Raw genomic sequence first — 21,223 nt, 5'->3', positions numbered from 1 at the left:
CTTTTGGATTTTTAATGTTGTAATACTAGTTGACAGAGACCTCCTTGATTAATTTTTTTATTTTTTTATTTTTTGGGGGTTTACGAGATATCTATTCTTGAAAAAAAAAAACGTTACCGTTTTAACTGGTCATAACTTTAACATAATTTTTTTTTTCCAAAACATCTTGTAACATAGAATCAGAAAAATTATAATCGTATTTCTATTAAGTTTAAAAATTTTTAATGTAAAATTTTGATTTTTGATTTTTGATCGACGTACTGGTCGATTTTCTTAAATTTTTTTTTACCTGGCACTGATTCCGCAACTTTTAAGTCTCGTCCTATATGGGGATAAGAATGGGACCTATTTTTCAGGGCTCGAATCGTCACATACGATATCGTACTACTCGTCACGTAAAAACCCGTTTTTCGGATTATGGCATACGTGAACGTACTCTGTGTCTTATTCAGCTTATACTGCCTGACGTATCACGTAATTTTCTTTCGTATCGTTTTCGATCAGTGAACGGATGTTACGATTCGAGCCCAGAATTTTTAAATTAATGATAAACTAAAAACTTTTGTATTCAACAATTTTTATTGAGCTTGAGGCCGTTTTTAAACAAAAACAAAAAACTTTCGTTCAATTTAATGCCAAGAACTCTGATTGCGTTTATTGTAGATGAAGAAATTATCTACATAATTGCTATGGTTTTCCTTAAAGTCTGATCAAATGCTTGGATAGTTAGTCATACATGGCGTATGAGTAACATTGTTTCCTGGTCATATTTCATATGAAAACATCATTTAATATAAGTAATTTTTAAGCAAAAAACAAACTTCAATTCTCTTATAAAAATTAAAAGAGTACCGTTAATTTCTAGATGATCTCCGAGGCAAAACCTATAGAAATCGGTTAGCGTGGTCCAAAGTCATGCGGTAACATACATAAAAAAAATATTCCGACGAATTGATAACCTTCTCCTTTTTGTGAAGTTGGATAAAAAATAAAATAGTTCGTATTTACTTCCGTTTCTCTACAGGGCAGCTTTACTTTATATGGTCGGCTATTACAATGATAATTGGGAAAACCCGTCAGGTTTCTGGGAAAAATTAAACACTAGTTTTTATAACTTTTGATAATATTTATTTTTATTCAAGCAATCTTTTGTTTGATTTCTCTCCATACCAGCACATTTTGCCACACAAAAAGATTTCTTTGAATCCTCAGCTCTCTTTATTTATTTATGTATATGGTTGTAAAATTTTAAATTTCTCAATTTCAAAACCTAACTAGACAAATGGAAGATTAATTATTTTTGAAAAATACAAATTTTGATTTTTTTTTAATATTTCTTATTAACATATGCAAGCCTGTTCTGTTAATTATTTTACAAGAAGCATCTGCGCATCGGACTCTAGCCAATTAAATTTTATTCTCGCTTATCTACGTTTATATGTACATTAGGGTAATGACTTTTTTGGCCAATGGCACCATGCGATGGTCCTTAGTTTCTAGAAAATACCCTAAATTTGTGCAGACCTAAACAAACTCCCGCGCACAAGGTCATTTAAATATTCATAGAAGGCAAACCAACCAAATTATAATTATTTCGAATTTTTCAGTGGGAAAGCATAGTTTCGTTTCGTTTTTATGGCTGTATCTTTGCCAAATATGACTCGATGCCATGTGGAAATGAACTTACTGCCTATTGTTTTTAACGTAATATTTTTTAATGTCCATTTTTTTAAATGCTATTTAATGCAGTGCGACTATACAAGAAGCAAGAGCTTCGATCCTTAGAAAAGATAGAGATATCAGGGGCTATGGGAATACTTACCAGCCACATACTTTTAGGGAGGCACGCAGAGCGGTTATAACTGCCCCACAATGACTTCTGCAGAAGCTGCTTTGATGAAGAAGAGCCTAAAATTATCAGGCACTTATTGTGTGAATATCCTGCACTATGTAGGAGACGACAAGCAATTTTGGTCACAGAATGTACTACGGAATCGCTACAGTAAAACTTAAAAAAAAAAAAAAATTGCGCAATTTTTTTATGCAAAACCTTAAAATGATCTTAAAGGATCCTGAATCTTTCAAGTATTTTCTTTTTTTACATGTATTTTTGAACGGCTAGAAAAATTCTGTTTTGGCAAACTAAATAAAGTTATGCTGAACAATTTTTGTTTCATTCAAATTTATATTTTTGAGCTACTGCTGGGAAAAAATATATACAAAAGTTACAGAATTGTGAAATAAAAAAAAAAAAATCGTAACAACGAAAATTTATTTCTCGGCTAAATTTTCTTTAACTTTAACTGATTTCAAAGATTTTAAAATTTTCAAGGTTTTTTTTTAAGATATGAATATTTGAACTTCGAATATTTTTTTTTTGCACACTCTAAATAAAGTTATGTTCAACAATTTTTAGTTAAATTAAATTTATTTGTTTTTAAATGAGAGTTTGCAAATTTTTTCAAAGTTCAAAAATTCATATATTAAAAAAACCTTCATGAAAGATTCAGGAAAGATTATGTAAGTTTCAAAATTCTGTATTTTTAATTTTTCGCATTTTGTTAATTATGTATATTATAAATATATATATACATATCCCTAAATATCACCTTTAAGATGAGACCAAAATCATTTTCGTATAAACCATAATAGTTTGTGAGATGTTAAAAATTTAAACTTGAAAGTTCCGTGAAATTGCAAAATTTTGAACTTTCGAAAAAATTATTTACATATGTTTTTTCTTTGACAGAACTTTTTCTATGATAACAGAAAAATTCGGACCAAAATTCAACCAAATCAAAAAAAAAAGTTCGACTCCACCCATTGGTCAATTTGACATGGATTGACCCCCATATGCACATATTTCTGTACATAAGAATGTGAGAGCATGTGCATACATACATGTCTAAATAAATATTTATTCAATATTTTCTCCAAGTATGTATTTACATATAGTTTTCATTTTGATTTATTTATTTTCTTTATTGAAATTCATAAATTTTGTTAGATATTTAACTACATTAGCTAACTTAAGTTAGAATTATTTTGCGTTAAAATTAATTAAGTTTACTTCACATTTAATTTATATAAGTATTGGTATGTATGTATGCATGTTTTTCTGAGCTGAGTACATGGAAGTTAATGCATATGTATATACATATGTGTATGTATGTTTGTAAGTATATATATATGTATGTGTATAAACATATTAAGTATGTAGTTAAGTAAATATGCATGTATGCATGTAAATCTTGTTTCTTTAAGCAAAATACTGTTGTTGTGCGAACTGTTTGTTGTCATTATACATAAGTATCTCTATATATCTATTAGTTAATAAAATTTATTTATTTAAGGTGTGTATGTATACAATATTTTATAAACATTATAGCAAAAATGAAATGTATATTTTTAAACATACATATACATATATTAAAAGTACTTATGTTTACGTAGGAAGCTAATCAATTACAATTGTTTAAAGAGAATAAAAATTGCTTACAAAATGAATTAATGAGTTTTACAAATTAGCACAGAAATATATTAAAAAATAAACAAAAATCATCTCGCTTTTGCGAGTGTATGTGTATGTACGCCTGCATTTCTGAATGTATGCAAATATGTATATATGTATGTATGTACAAATGAAATAAAAAAACTAAAACTTATTGCATAATAAATTATTCTTAATACTAACCATTTAATTATAAAACTTAAACTAATTGCAATCCATAGTTATAAGTAAGTAAGTATGTTAACGTTAAAAATTATAAAAAAAAGCTTAGATTTATAGTTAGTGAGGCGCATGCACATTAGCGTTTATTTGAGATTGCTTTTTATTTTTTGATCGAAATTCGATAATACCAATTAGTCTAAGATCCTACCACGGCCACGACCTTCACCCATCTGTTTAATGGATGAAATCTATTTTGTATGAAATTCAACGTTTCAACACAAATAATATTAATAAAAGTCCTGGTCAGCATATTTTTAATTAAATATTCAAAAATTGTTATTATTTTTTAAATTTTTTAGTCATTTGTTTAACGAACAAATTATATACCAATCGAAAGTATTAAGCCTATGGAATATGAAAACGCTGGATTTCCTATTTTATTTTCCTGGCCTCCCTATCGGGTCGACAGGTATGAACAGGTATGTTTAACACATTCTATAGGCCTTGTGCTTTCAATTTGATTATATGTAATTTGTTTATTAAACAAATGAGTGGAAAATTAAAAAAATTATGATTTTTGAGTATTTAATTAAAAATATCCTGGCCAGGATTTTTTCAGCCAACCCACTCGCGAAATATTTCCTAACACTTTGAATTTGATAGAACGTAGATTCATCCATTAAACAGATGGGTGAAGGTCGTGCGCCCTTGTCAGATCTCATACTAAATCTTTTAAATTGAAAAGATAAAAACCACTTTCGGCTTTCCATTTTTTTCGGATTTGGAGGCATCATCTCAGTGTGAGTGCATTCAGTTATCATGGGCCAAGCTTTTTGAATATCAAATGACCTGGTTGACTCGATAATCGCAGATATATTGAAGATCGATTGTAGAAAAACAAAATACGACGACCACAAGTTGCCTAAATAACTGTCTCAGAAGCTTTCAATTCGTCAGAAAATTCCGTTTAGAATAGCCATGTTTAAAACTTATCCCGCGGCCGAAGCTTTCTTTTTTTGGGCGTACACCACTGATGGGCAAAGCTCTTTTAAGCTTCCTATACATTTTGTATAGGCGCGTGCACAGTAAAAGCTCTCTCTGCTCACCGCTGGCGTACACTGACCAAAAGCTCTCTCTTGAATTCGGCGTTTTAAATCAGTGGCTATCAGAGAGACCTTTTACTCTGTGAGCATCACGAACGGATATAGCTTTTACTCGGTGAACATTCAACAAAAACAAATTGTACGTTAATTCCGTTACCTTTACGCAAGATACAGCGAATACACAAAAGCGCGAATTCCATTATAATTACGCCCAGAAAGCTCGTGGTAGTAAAGTCAATTGGCTAGACTTCTTTCCTAGAATCAGTGATTGCATACAGATTCTCGACCAGATATTAGCTAGAACAAAGTGAAAAGTGGTGCAAATAGCAGCCTAGCATGTACTTCATATAAAAACTTTATGGCGGCCAGGTACGAGAGCTATTCAGGCAAGGAGTCAAGGATTAGCGATTGCGGAAGTCTCCTGGTTCACATATGTATGTATTTTGATGTAAAACGCAACGCAAAACGGTGTTGCGTGTTTTCCTCTTACTTTTAATAAATTGAGTTTCGCATAGTTTCTCTTATCGTTTCTACGTGGAAGCTTATATCATTGTTTACTCATCGACCGTAATTCAATGCACAGATAATGTATTTTTTGTATTTGCATAGAACATTTTGCACAGCATCACGCTTTTATTGCCATACTGGATAATAAAAATAGTAGTTTCTGCTTATGGAGTTAAGGGTGTTTGAGATGGAGTAAGAGAGCCGTTTAGAAATTGAAAGGAGTGATATAAAGGTACATTGAGTGCTGATTTGTTTAATGAGTGAGAGAATGCCTGCAATATTCACTTAGTATATATTTCCTTGTTTTTTGTTCTTTTAATCTATAACTGTCTAGCACTCGAAACACTAGACTGCAGATTAATAAAAAGGTCTTGAAAGGGGCATGTGAAAAAATATCTGTGAAATATGCAAAAGTTTTGCCTTGTTTTGTGTTTAAATGTGTGCAAGAACATATGTATGTGTGTACATTAGGGTGGTCGAATAATGCATGTGAATAAGTTAAGTCGGAATTTTTATGCTCTCACCCCCCAGGGATTACCGAAAAAAATATACCGCTATTTTTTATTTTGAAATCAAAAAACATTTAGAGCAGGGTTGTTGCGAATATTATTCCGAAATAAAAGTCTTTTCATGATAATAAACAAACCGCTTATCCAAATTAAATAAGTTTGGTATCAAATGAAAGAGGACTTACCCCATACTGAAAAATATTTCAACAAAAAATGTTAATTAATTACCATAGAACAAAAATTGTGTCAGGTATATGAATTTCTTTAGTAATAAATTATAATGAAAAAATATAAATAGAGGTTGTTCGTTATTTCTGTTTAAAAGCTATTTCATTCCTCTTTCATATGATACCAAATTTGTTTAATTTGGACAGACCGTTTGTTTATTATCCGGAAAGGACTTTTATTTTGATATAATATTCGCAACAACCCTGATTTAGAGTCACTCAAAGCGCTTAAAAGTTTTCCTTGTATTTAATATGTATGGGGAAAAAACAAATTTTCGTAGAAATGGTAAGGAAAACACTGTTTCTCTGCAGGAGATTCCCAGTAATAATACCCAATTGCTTATTTAACAATTTTGCCATAGTAACTATAATTTATAGGTCCGCCAAAAAAACCCAAAAACCCACAAAACTGCAATTGAGTGACCAATAAAAAAATCGTTAATATTAAAAACGACCTTTAAATATTTTTTGATTTCAAACTAAAAAATAGGGAAACACGTTTTCCGTTATAGAACAATCCTAGGGGGTGAGAGCATTAAAATTCCGATTTTACTTGTTTTGGACCACCCTAATGTACATACATACATACATATAAACATTAGAGTAGCAAAATATGTATGTACTGATGCATTATTAATCATGTACATATGTACATACATATGCTATACGTGGGTTCAATGAAAAGTCTAACATAGACCAATTAAATGAAATGACATTTCTTAAAGTGTTTTGCATAAAACACACATAAATGCACCTCGGTGCATTTAAACTAAGCTTCCAAGCTTAACATAGTTAATGTAGGTTGCAGGTTTTGTCTTAATTTAAGTAATTAAAAATACTTTATTTTTCTTTTTATTGTAATTTCAAGGCTTTGTGTGCATTAGAAAATTATTTTAAATTAAATTATGAATTTTTGTCTTGTTCTGTTTTATATATTAAAATTAAATGATATGCATGTACATACATATGTACATTAGGCATATGACTTTTTTCTAAATTTAAATATACTCATGAGGAGAGAAATGGACTTGGCCCTATTTCACCCTTACGTGACGATATGTATACGCATGTTTTTTAGTGAAATTTTTTTCGCAGAGTGCCTTACGGGAACTTTTCGAAAATTGTTTTTTCGTCAATCCCCATCTTCTCATAGGTATGTATGCATATTTAATTTTAGAAAAAAGCTTATATGCCTAATGTACATACATATGTACAGTGGCGGTCAAAAATGGATAAATGGTGTTTCGTTTTTAATATTTACACTGTTTTTCAAGCTAAAATTTGTTTGATATTTTTTATAAAAATATGATTTAACAAAAACTTTCAATCTTTACTCAGAACTTAGAAAAATTCCACAAATTTTCATCTAAATTTCGAGCGTTTGAACCAAAATTTTTAGAAATTTTTTGGGTATGTAGTTAACAAGCTTATAAATTTCTAGTAAAAAGTGCAAAAATCCTAAATTTCGCTTTTTATATGAAAAAGACCGAAAAAAAACGTCACCAAAAAATTTTCAAAAATCAATGCGATTTTAGCTTGAAAAATATTGTAAATATTAAAAACGAAACACAATTCATCCCTTTTTGACCGTATTTCACACAAAACGTTTGATGCATATAGTCCATACATATGTTAAATGTGATTTGAGAACTACATTGTTTTTCGAATATTGCGCATTTCCCTCGCGTGTTTGGCGATGATTTGAGCAGTTAAGCAGAAAAAATTTAAATTGAAAAAGCTTTATAAAGTGGCATTTTCTTACAATTTTGCGACTTATAAAGCATTTTAAATCTATTTTCTGTTTCGAACTTGTGTGTTAAATGCTACAACTGCCTTCGGATTTACTTAAATAATTTCTGTGTTCGAACAGAAAATAACAAGTAACTTAAAAAGTTAAATTTATGGAAAACATATGCGGTGCTGGGATTTTTATGTATTATGTTAGTAGAAAATGGTATATTATTTATTAAAAATTTGTGAAGAAGTTGTATAAATTTGTTCATAAGTAGGTAGATAATCTCGGTTATTTGAAAATAAAACAAAAGTTATTAAGTAGAGGAATGTTACGGCGGTTACGATTTCATACCCGTCAGTATTTCCGAATATAATTTAAGGAGAAATGGAAGATGCGATTCAGTTTTTTTGCACTCAAAATTTGTTCTAAATTATACATCATACACACGTGGTCACAAAAATAGCAGTCAGCGCTATAAGGCGTCGGTTAGTTTAGTCGTGCGGTGCCGCGTCAGCCGCATTTGTTGCAGACAAATTTTGACAGTTGCATTCGAAGACTTGACATGTTTGGGCATAATCGTACATACATTACTCATAGACTTATTGTGTTTTTGATTATTGTTTTAAAATTGCGCTTTAACTAAAAAAAATGGAGATCAATAATGAACACCTTCGTGCCGCATATACTCGATTTTACATACGGAATATTTATTCTGATGTAATGTGGAACGATTTTCCGTCATCCCTTGTCAAATTTGGTTTGGAGACAAACCGGTTTCGGCGTTCTCGAACAAAAAATGACACTGAAGATGGCACAACGAAACCGGTTTGTCTCCAAACCAAATTTGACAAGGGATGACGGAAAATCGTTCCACATTACATCACACTCCTACCCTGTCGGAAATACCAACAACAAAAATGAGAATATTTATTCTCTTTTAATACCCAATAGTTCCTTAGTGCACAAAAAAAAAACAAAAAAAAAAAATATGTATTGTGTCGATAGGTGCGAGTAAATTCTAACAACCAGCCAGGTTAGGTTAAATGACGTCTACGACATCGTAATCGGTGATCTGCAGGAGGTCGTGGATAGGCACTTACGAATCCAAAACACAGTGACAATCCACTGTTTGTGCAAAGGTTAATGTTACACAACCGTTTGTTGGGCGGAAGTCTTCGGAGAATCGCCGCAAAACGATCTTCCTCCATCACGACCACAGTCCAATAAAAGGGTTTCTTGGCGCTCAAAGCGTAGAATTATTACACCCTTTGCCTTTCAGCCCCGACTTGGCACACAATGATCTCTTATTGTATCCTCAGATTAAGAAAGAGATATGTAGCAAGCACTTTTCAAAGCTCGAGGTTTCGGAGGTACCAATTTCAGGAATAAAAATGAATTATTTCAACATTAAATCTTTTCGACGCAATCGAGCATGAGGACACTGAGGCGGTATTCCTGTAAATGCGAGTTTTGCACGATGACAAATCTTTAGCGAACAGGTAAAACTAATTTAGTCCACAGGTGCAAACAATTTTACGCAATTAAAGGTGACTCAATTAAATGCGGCACAATCAAAACTAACGCGACTAATCAATGATAACGGTATTCGTCGAAATTAGAACAAATGTATTTTGATTAAATTATTTAACAAATTCTTATGTAAAAATTTCGTTTAATAAATTTCGTTTAATAAATTTCGACTCAATTAAGTGTGAGAACCATTTAAACGGTTTTCCTATAAATCGAATTTTTAATTGCGCACACCCGAATTGACTTAGGCAGCACACGCAATTAAATGCAATGCAATTTTAAGTGGCGCTATTAAATGTGACGCAATTAAGCAAAACGCAATTATGCGAAAAAACGGTATTCGTTAATATTATAAAAAGATTAACTTTTTCAAAATGAATTTGATGATGCATGCATATTTTAGTGACCATCGTAGTTGCATTCTCGGTTTGTGAGGGTAGCAAAATATGTGAGATTCCTTGAGCTAGTGCATAGAATGTGATGATAGGGAGGCAGGTATGAGTCAGCCAGCTGACGCACACATTGCGATGCTTTGCGCTTGCCAGCGAAGCAATAAAAACTTGTATTTGTGCAAAAGTTTCTATACAAAAAAGAATTGAATATATTTAAATATGAAGTGCATAAGTAAGGCACCTAAGCAACGCAGCGCATGAACTTGAAGTAGAAAAGTGTGACGCATGCGCATAACGCATCTTGTATGGCTCAAACGCATGACGCATTAGTGGCAGCATGCGCATTAGTTGCACACTCTTTTCACTTTTGCAGTGGCACGCGCATGCGCACTTAACTGACTACTTTTGATCCAATGACAGGGCATGTGCATGCAAATGAATAGTGTGAGTAGGAACCGTTACGGTTGAAATATGGAAATTTCGCTCTAATTCTACAATTCTACAAATACAAAACAATGCTACATACATATATGTACACATACAAATAAATATACAAAAATAAAGTGAACTTATACTAGTTTAGTTAATACAAAAAAAAAAAAAAAAACAAATGGTACGAAATAGCACAGAGAAACAGTGAGGCTTAAAATTAAGTCTACAACTACAGTCAAATACAATAAAATGCCCAGTGGGCAAGGTTGTAATGCATTGCATGTATGTTAAATAGTGTAATGTATTTCTTATGAGCTCTCGATTTTATTACTGTTAACTATGTAATCAGCACTGGTAATGCAACATTGAATGCCCCACTTTACTTTGGACATCGCCGTGGGGGGAAAAAAGCATTTTCGAATGTGAAAAGGTTCGTTTTACTGATTATTTTTTCGATTACTATACATTACATTTTCCCACTGGGTTTAGTTAGCAGAAATAAACAAACAAACAAACACATACACACACGCACAGAAACAAATACGTTTATGCGCTTCATCTAATAAACTGAAGCAATATGCTTTAGTTATCATCTGCTAAAAAAAAATAAACAGAAGTATTTCTATTTAAAAAAAAAAAAAGTATTTCTATTCAAATTGAAATATTTTTCATAGCCTAGCGTAGCTTAGTTAGTGTTGATGAATGTTTTGCGACGTTGCGCATGCGCGCGCTCAGTGCAGCGGTGGCGGCGTTCGATTCGGTGACTTATGCACCAGCAGACTCTTCGGCACGTGCTGCTCCAACAACAACTGATTATTCTGCTCCTGCAATTGCTGCAATTGTAGCTGTAGCTCCAGTTGCTGTTGTTGCTTGCGACGACGCGCTTGCGCACTACCACCACCGGCCCCACCACCGCCGCGCATTTGGTACTGCCACGGCGGTAACGCCATTTTGGTTGCATTGCGTCGCCACATGCCCGCCGGACACCTGGTGCGCTTGCGCCACTCATCCGGCACCTGCACGCCTAAACGGCGACATTCGTGCGCATACGCGGCGAAACTGTCACAATGGCACATGCCGTTGGGGCATTCGCAGACGTCCATCTTGCAGGCATCAAAATAGTTATTGGGATTTAGTCTATTATCACAGTTTCCGAATACTTCAGATTCGCGCAGCCAGCGGCAGTAGGCGTTCGCCTGGCGTTGCTTGCAATTTGGCCGCGCGGCAAGTTTGTCCACACGCCGTGAACACGCTTTCGGTCCGCCCACCTTCCATGAGTTGGCGAAGCGCCAAACCTCATCGTCGGTGTGATTGTTGCCATCGCGGCTGGTGAGATCGTCACGTCCAATGCCGTTATAGTTGCCACAGAGGCCGCACAACTTTTGCTTGAAAGAGGCGGGTGCCGTTAATTGCAGAAAATTATTACCATCCCATTCGAGATTTAGCCCCACATCGGTCCGCAGTAAAATACTTTCGCCTTGCCGTTCGATGCTGATGATGGGCCCATCGGCCGCGCCCTGATACGGCAACAACACCCGACTACCATTCACCTTTACACGCAGCTTTTGACCCAAATTCACACGCATACCGCGCATTTTCAAAGTTACCGTTTTCGCCCACGACGACCGCTTCGTGCCGCGCCCATCATTCGTCAGACGTATGGAGAAGGAATGATCACGGCAATCGGCAGCGAGCAGATATTTGCACGAACCCTGAAAGCTGAAGAATTTGCCGTCGAACGTTTTGAAGTGCGGATCACCGAAGACAGTGCAGGTGCCAGCGGTCTCTAGGCAACGTGGACAACACTCACCCGGCAAAGTTTTCTTCTCCTCATTCGAACGACATCTCACCGCCGCACAGCGCATTTCGGAGCAGCGTATATTGCCGGCAGTACAGCGACACGAGCGACATGGACCCAAATTCCAAGTCTCGTTATTCATGTAGGTAATACCGTTATGTATGCATTCGCTGCGCACTTCCGATGTGATGCAGCGTGGGCAGCAGCCGTCCATTTCCTGATACTCGGGCGAGCATTCCAGCACGGTGCAGGTGTTGCGCTGACACACCGATGTGCCATTGCTGCAGGTGCAATTTGTGCAGCGATCGGGCGTGAATTGAGTCTTGTCGTAATAGACTTTGTTGTTGAAAATGCATTTGCCTGGAAGGTGGAAAATAAACGGGAGATAAGATATTAGAAACGAAAGAAGTAAAAAAGTGCGAAATGATTTTGTAGATAGATAAGCTATTCAGCTGAGTACAGCTACGATATTTGTTTGCCTAATTTACACGCTCCCCATATTATAAGCATCTGAGTACTTGCATCCCTAGCTTTTATTTCGTACTCACCAGTTACTGGCATAAACTCGCGATGCTCGGTGCAACGTGGACAACACTCGTTGGGATTTTGTGTTTGCTTTGAAATGGGACATTGTAGTATTGGACATGTCTTCTTGGCACAGGTCAGTTTATTCTTCGAACACTGACACACCATGCAACGATCGTCTATCGAGCCGACTACTTCCTGCCCCTCGGCTACAACTTGTCCATTGATCTTACAACCTAGAAATAAAATTAGGGTACATGATAATTATTCATGTATGTATATGAATTTACGCCAAAAACAGAATTGACTCTCAGTAATTTAAATATGCATTAATTTGTCCTTACTCGTTTCGCTGAGTGTATGAAATTTCTGTGTCACATAAGCGGCAGAATAAAAGTTTAGCAATTACTTTTTTTTTAAATTTTCTGAAATTTTGATTAAACTTATTTGAATAAAACGTGCAGAAGGTCTGAGATTTTAAGGAAAAGCAATTGCTTAGTTTTCGTTCATACGGCCCAAAGTCTAATTTATTTCAATAAAACTTGACATACTTAAACACAGCCAGAATAAGTAGATTTAAATTTTTTTTTCTATTTTTTAATCCCCTTAAAAATATTTTCACACCATAACCTTCTTGAACCTCTTTCAAGTGGAATTTTATTTTTCAAACAGGTGGTAACCCTCCTACGCGTAGCCTTTTCGCAACCATTTCGCTTGATACTCATATTTGTCATAATTTATTTAAACTATTAAGTAATTATAACTACATATTCAATAATTAGAATTAAATACGATTTTTTAACAGGTGGCAATCCCCTTAAAACACTCCAGAAATATTATTAATGTTCAAGCTAAAGATTTCTTAACACTTTTTCACACGTATTCTGGATTTGCATATAACCTGTGTATAATTTAATTAACCTTGACTTTTCAAACAGGTGGCAACCACTTCCAAATATTTTCAAACAAATTAGTTGATAATTCTCTTAAGTTGAATTTGATTTATTTAATAGATGGCAACCCTGCTGCATGTAGTTTATAAATGAAGCCATTTCGAACCATTTCGCTTGATATCCATATTTGTAATAATTTATTTATCTCTGCAAAATGTTTTCAAACTACAACCTTCTAAACTTCTTTTAGCTGGCACTCATATTAGGCCATATGTATGTATATGTAAAACACCTAAATCCGTAATTCGAGTTGCATTTTATTTTTGAAATAGGTGGCAACCCTGCTACATGTAGTTTAGAAATAAAGCCTTTTCAGAACAATATTGTAATAATTTACCCCCGGCGAGTTCCGAGGTTTGTACTTTCCGGATTTGTGTTCATTCGCGCGACATGACCCATCGTTAAATCGTCTGCGTTATTTGGAGCTGCCACCTCACAAAGCCCCGTAAATCTTTCGCAGAAGCGTTCTAAGGGCCGCTTCATCGTCGAACATTGTCATTGTTCATGGCTTTGCGCCATAGTATGGGCACGCCGAAGTGCGCTTGGTGTACGACAAGAGATAACTTTACTGTTCTCAGTGAAAAAGAAATTAGCCAAACTACATAAATTCGATTTTTAATTTCAAGCAAACTTATTATTTTCTATATTCCAACTATCGCTGCAAACTTTGTAATTTCAATCAGCCAGATATGTGTATGTAGTACAAAATCTTATAAGCAAGTTTGCTTCTACTATATCTATCCATATGTACATACATATGTACATTAGGGTGCCTCACCAAAAAAACAGTTGCGGTCTTTCCACCAGAGTTATAAAATTTATTATATTTTAGGGCGTGGACTAGACCAATTTGAAAATTCCTCCAAAAATCTAATTATTTTGATTTCGTTGATAAAATTTTTAAATATTCTTATGCAGACCTTTTAAGCTTAAACTCGTCTATCATCTCAGGTGATTTTTATAAAACGCTTGATCTTCTGAGGAATTTTCAAACAGTCCCAGGTAAATATTAAGTTTTGCCAAATATTTTCGCGGAGGCTTAAATTAAAAATTAAATTGTATAATTCCGCTGGAAAAAGAATACCTTTTTTTTTGCATGGAGAGTGATGCAATTTAATGTACATGTCTACATATTCCTATTTAATTTAGCCACATGTATACATAACAACATTTACACATACTCTGAGTGCGTTACTCAACACACGTTCCTTCTAATAGTATTAGTTATTATCTACTTTGGCCATAAACAATAATTTCGATCAAGTTTTATTGAGGCTTAAATGATTTAATGACATTATTGTGATTGGCAAATCATATAATAAAACTACAATGTATGCACATATGTATGTATACATACATACATACGTCAACAACATTCCGCGTCTCAGTTATATATATGTATGTTTTTTCTTTGTACTTTTTTTGTTGTTTTTATTATGACAAAAGATTAGCGAGAAATCAACTTAAGTGACTGCGCTAAATACGAGGAGTATATGGCATCCAAATTGAATGTGATGCTTATTTTTGGATATTGACCCATTGTCTCGGAATGATGTAGATACATATGTGTCTGCATATGTATGTATGTATGTATGAATGTAGATATAAAAATCAATAAAGTGTATTTAGGTAGATAGCGATTTTTTGCTGTATTCAAATCATTATTATTTTAATTTGTATGATTTGTTTTCCCTTTTTCAATACTATATTATTTTGTTTTTATTTGCTCAGTTGTGATTTTGTCATGCTTTTGGGGATTATGCGAATGATAGCCGATTGTTTTCATAGCATTGATTCCTCTATGTCGACGTAAGTTTTAATGTTAGTTTTATGATTTCGTTTCAATATCTCTAATATTTTTATATATACTTACAAATGTATATATACGTAAGCGCATACGAATGTACAAATCGCACAACCTCTTCAAAAGAGGCACAACTCAAAAATCAGATCCGGGAATAGAACTGTATGCGGACCTTAAAGATTTTTAACATAATTAGTGCAAAAACAGGTTTTCTTTTAGGAGAATGTAATCATGAAGAAAAACATATTTGCCTTAATTAGAGATAGATCCTACAAACTGCTTTATCCAAAAAAATCCACCTAATTTTTTTTTAGTAGTGAATCTTTTGAAGAATGTGTGCGTTAGATATACATATGATTACAGCCCAATTCGGACACCATTTGGCTTTTGGATCTCCGATTGAGAGAGACCTCCCTGATTTATTTTTTTAATTTTTTTTTTGTCCAGCCTTTTTCGTGATATCGATTTTTGAAAACAAACGTTCCTTTTTTAAATGCCCATAACTTTGCGAAAAATTGGCCAATTGGGTAACTTTTTGTTTCTGAAATTTTAAATTTTCTGAACACTTTAAATCGAACAAATTTTCAAAACCGCATTTCGATAACATTTTAAAATTTTTAATATAAAATATTTACTTCCAAAAAACACGTATTGATCGATTTTTCTTTTAATTTTATCAAAAAAATCTCTACATAATTGCAGTGAAGAGTTATTCGACCTACCCTTAAAAATATCTTAAGCGCTTCCTCATCATTGCCAAATTCAAAGTATTTCATAAACTATAGCGGTTGGAAGAGGGAGTAGTTGAAAGGCGCCGTAGGGCGGTACCAATGTACCTTCGTCTTCTGCGTTTTTCTCTGAACACCTTTTTTAAGCTGGTGTACGCGATAAATATCTCATGGTCGGCTAAACGGATTTGACTGCGACATTGTAGACGTAGAGAATTTCTGATTAGGGATGTCAGTGGCAAAAATACATCGATGTTATTCCTCGCATCGATGCATCGAAACTTACATCGATATTTGTGGATGCATCGGAGGGCGTACATCGATGCATCGATACGCATAGAGTTTTCCTCCACTATGGAAAGAAAACATTAAGAACCTTTTTCGGTATGTACTAGTTTTATAGCTCATACAATTTTAGTATAACGCCTCGATGCATCGACTATTTTTACATCGAGTGGAAAATTTTCGACGCATCGATGTTTTTTCGGCATCCCTATTTCTGATTCGATGCTCAGTTTTTAAGTTATGAATTTATTTAGTTAAACGTTTTCATGAAAAGACATGTCGTTTCTTCAAACCATTGCCATTTTTGCAAAAAAAAAAGATTTTCCCCAGGCATCGCTATAGCTACTACCTTCTTAAATATTTTTTTTTTTTTTAGTTTTCAGACGATGCCCGATGTAGAAATCTTGCACTATGAATAGAACCATAGATCAAAATTGGTAGCATGTTTTAATAATACTCAGAATGAATTACCAAATTTACTTAAGTTTATTTAATTTCTAATATATTTCTGCAACTTCAGCATTCACAGAAAGAGGTTTCTATTATGAATTTGAAGTGGCGTGATGAGAGAAAAAGCGACTACCTCACTAACAAAAAATGAACTTTTGATTTATATTAATTTAAATTTTTATTGCGGTAAGGCGTATGATACTACATAGTCATGAAGGAATTGATAAAAACTGACAAAAGTGCAAAGAAATATATTTTCTATAAAAGAAGTGCATAAAAATGAAAAAAAAACATACATAAAAAGCGTTTTTACTTTTCCTTTTGAATAAAATACTATATATATTTGAAGTGTACTATATTTTTTTGATTTTTTTTTTAAGAGTACTATAATATCTCAGAAAATGTTGGAAACCCTAGACATATCGTACAAGTTTTAATGGGCCGCAGACCACTGGCAACATTTTTTTTTTTTTAATTTAATTATTATTTTAGACAAAATGGTCGTGAAAAATTGAGTTTTGATTTTTTTGGATGATTAGTTTAGATATGATGGTTATGTGTCTGTTACAATCATTCAAAATATGTAACATTAATGATGCAATTACTAGAACTTACCTCGACATGTTGGACAACATTCGCCCGGCTTTGGCGGTATAACGTGTTCATCATCACACTGATTGAAACATTTCATCGTCGTTTCGGTAACAACACTGGCAATACATTTGTATGTTTTACAAGGATCTTCGGGATCAGTCCATTCAGTGCCACTGGAGTATGGTACGCCGCGAAAAATACAACCTAAGATAGTTGAATAGAAAAGAAAGTTTAATAGTTCAAATCATTTCTATAGTTAGCAAGCTGTAATTTTTTTTAGTTTTTTAGTAATTCATGCAGAACGAGGCTCATTTGAAAAAGGCATTCTTTTATGCTATAATAGGGGGTTTCTTAATTTATTTTACTTAACGATATGTTATGAGTTATAAGGATTTATATGGAAGGGCCTCGAGAAAATTTCTCAACTTCAGATATGTTTTGAAACCCTTTTAAATTCACCTACATAAAGCATGATTCTCTTCAAGATATAAATGCCATTTAGACATATCGTTCAGATTTAGGGGATGAGTAGGTCAAAATTAAAAAAAAAAACGATTTTCTATATGATTGTGTGATTTTGCAATAACTTTGAAATAAAACTTAAAAAAAAACAGTTGCAAAACTAACAACGTTCGTCATTTTGCTAACTTAAGTCTAAAAGCTTTTATGAATACGGCCATATTTAATGTACACATTCAATTTTTGAAACCTCGAGTTTCATGAAAATTAGTTTTTAAGGAAATTGATATGCCAACGACGACATAACAGAAATCGAACTGACTTGTTAGAAATGGATTGAATAAACGATTTCATATACATGCCAACAGTGTTGCCATTTTAGTTATTTTCCAGCTAGATTTAGCTGTTGTTTCGCCGTTCAGCTAGAAAAATTCCAATTTGGCTGCTAGTTTTTTTTTTTTAGCTTTTTTCGGTAAATTTTTTAGCTCTTTCTAGTTTTTTTTTTAATTTTGGAAAATCTAAATAAAAAATATTGTACAAATAAACACCGCTCAATTAATCTTCACAAAAAAAAGCGATAAACGCAGGTTCCATGTACAGAAGTCTACTTATACAAATTATCGATTATTGTTGAATATTTGCAAAACTGCCGAAATATGGGGATAGAGTTATGAAAATTCATTGCAAAACGCTGCAAACGCCCTTACTTCAACTAATAGTTTTATATGAAATGTTTCCAAGTCCACTCACCTTTGCATTTCCTACAACACGTATCTGGCGTCTTTGGATCCAACAAATAGCAATCATCGATGGAGGGGCAGCTTTCTTTGTCACAGTTAACAAAACCATTCTGTAAATAACAAATTTGATGATGAATTTTTTAGCTTTTCATATTCAATGATTTTTTGGTTTAAATTTTATGGTAACACATTTTCATAAAATACTAACTTTAATTACGATTCTACACTCGAAATTTTTGCAATTAATTAGAACAATGCGCTCATCAAAAAATAAAATAAATAAATAAAAATCTGACAACACAGAGTTCAGATTTTTGCCTGGAGTCAAATCAACAGGCGCCACAACGTCAGTACCACATACAGCAGATATATTCATACGCGCGTATATATCCATGATTACATACATTTGCACATATACAGCCCAATAAATATACATATGTACATACATACAATCAGGTACTCTACAAGAGAAACCACTTCTCGCATAGTACACACACACACACTTTGGAGAACGGCCTCCAACGACCTTGCAGGTCCAGCAAAAACCTCATCTTAGTCGACTGCATATACATATACATAGTATATGTATATATTATAAGTACTATATGTATGTATAATAAGTTTTTGGCGTATAGGTGTTTTTGTTTACCGTTTACCCAGTAGCAAAATGTCGGTACATTTCAACGACGCCTTCAGCCACGTACATAATTTTAAGGATAGTTCCGCCTGGTCTTGTTCCAACCATAGAAGCTTTAGTGGCGGCTTCAAACCTGACAGTGAGCCAGGATCTGAAATCTATATGGTTGGGTTAGGTTTGAATGGTGGCGGAACAACTTTTGAGCCCAAGTAGCAGCTAAGTGCTATTTTGATATCATTAACCTCGTATGAATATGTTAGAACCAACCAGTGTGGTTTATATATTTTAGTATGTTGTGGAGGCTTATTTCAAAGAGCTCTTGTAACGACTTAATGCTTCGTCCGTTTCCGGCTTGTCATCGTTGTAGGCGAAGCCCAGCCTTCTGGCATGGGTGCTGAGTAGCCAATGCTCAGCAAAAATCGCTACTAGCCTTGCAAAGCCAGGTCTGAGTCTGCTTAATAAGTTGTGGGCTCTCTTAGACTTGTACGCAGTCCACATGAGTTTGGATATACGACAACTCGCCGCCATGCGCCACCTTTGATCCGATTTCTGAAGATTTCAGAGAAAAGTTTTTTTGTTAGATATGTTAGATATCAATTGGGGATGCGGCCCGATTCTTGTTCGAGGCCAATACTGAACCCTCTCTAAAACTAGATCGAGCTGACTACTTACTGTGTTTAAAAACGACTTCTACAGTTTGTGTTTAGTGTCAGCTTTGTTGTAGAAGTCAATGGGGCCTTAATAGCCGCCTGGCTATACGCAAAAATTGCGACACGCTCGGCGTGACGTAAACCACTACGTTCTAAAAGCGGGCAGACTTCCGCTATAGCGAATACTTTTGCCTGGAAAACACTAGCAAAATCGGTTAGGTGAATTCACCTTCCTAATCCCAGGGATTCAGAAAAAAAATCACCTGCTTCAACTCCGCAATCGATTTTGGAGCCACCAGTTTACAGATGATGTATCCAGGAGGAGATATTAGGTTCCCCATCCCATTTTGCTATCGACCAGAGAAAGTCCCCGAAAGGCCTGTGAAATTCTATTTCAGGTCATATGTTGTTGGTAGCCAGTCTCATCCTGGGCGGCAATCGACAAATTATACACCTATGTCCGAGCGTTCTTTCTTTCCGTATACCCAGTCCTCTACATAAGTCTTATAGTAGATTCTGATGGGGAGGTATATAGCAAATATGTAGTTTTGTAATAGCATTGAGGGCATCCACAGGGCCCTGTAGTCCCAATGTATGTAGCCTCCTGAATTTTGCCTAGGTTTATGTGATTATACTGATTCCGTAGGGCAGTCCACCATAAAAGGGAGCCGTAGCATAAAATCGGACATATAGCCGTTGGGTGGATCCAGAGTACAACTGTTGGATTAAGACCCCATGTCTTCGCTTTCTTTACTCTTACTTCTATATTTATTTTCCAACTCAGCTCAGGATCCAATATAACTCCCAGATACTTCGCATAACCGCAGAGTTTTTCAATTCAACTTTGACAATTTAAAGCTAGCGACCTTATTCCTAGTCGTGCAGGACATTAGTTCCGTTTTCCCATGGCTCACTCTAATGAAGCGGGTATGTGGAATCACACAGTTGATACCAGTTGTAGTACTACCTTGTTCACCATTGCTTTACCCTCCATCACATTCCGCTACTGGGCTAAGCTTCAAGCCTTTGTGTTAGTGTTTGTGCCACTGTCTCTTTTGCTACAACCACCCATAAAATATGCAAATTTTACTAAGAGTTTGTGATATTCATTAAAGTTTATCTTAGAATTTATATGCACGTATGTACATATCTCTTGTGAGTTTTTAATTAAGAGATGTATCTTTTTAATTAAGAGATTTTTAAAATCTCTTTTGCTGATAGGCGACACAACAAGTAGGTTCAGCAGCCAGTGTGAACGACAACGATGAAAATCCTAAGTCGTTTTTGATTGAAAATGCTGCCAAGAGACTTTTATTGGAATTATTCAAATTAATAAAGCTAGTAAAGAAACTTTTTGGAAAGTAAATTTAAACTATTAGTTAAACAAAACTTTACTTAGCAGGATAAAAACTCCATGCGGCTAGTAACTTTGCTTTAATTCTTTTTTCGGTTATTTAGAAGAGCCCAAAATGAATACATATTTATGTATGTA

General features: G+C 34.2%; 1 protein-coding gene across 1 annotated transcript in view; it reads right to left on the bottom strand.

Moving 5' to 3' along the window:
* Window positions 1-9,426: 9,426 nt before the first annotated feature.
* LOC118742734 (BMP-binding endothelial regulator protein) overlaps window positions 9,427-21,223 on the bottom strand; it is a gene marked incomplete at its 5' end in the record, with an annotated part of 39,839 nt that continues 28,042 nt past the window's right edge. Inside the window, 4 exon segments of the mRNA XM_036475041.1 lie at window positions 9,427-12,266; window positions 12,455-12,667; window positions 17,267-17,449; window positions 18,455-18,554. Of these exon segments, the coding sequence (XP_036330934.1) occupies window positions 10,840-12,266; window positions 12,455-12,667; window positions 17,267-17,449; window positions 18,455-18,554 (1,923 nt within the window). The 3' untranslated portion in view covers window positions 9,427-10,839.

Source organism: Rhagoletis pomonella, unplaced genomic scaffold (assembly GCF_013731165.1).
Source record: "Rhagoletis pomonella isolate Grant_MI unplaced genomic scaffold, Rhpom_1.0 Rhpom_scaffold_00007, whole genome shotgun sequence".
In the NCBI taxonomy this organism is placed as follows: domain Eukaryota; kingdom Metazoa; phylum Arthropoda; class Insecta; order Diptera; family Tephritidae; genus Rhagoletis; species Rhagoletis pomonella.
The sequence above is the reverse complement of the archived record's forward strand: the minus strand, read 5'-3'. Positions and strand labels throughout refer to the sequence as shown.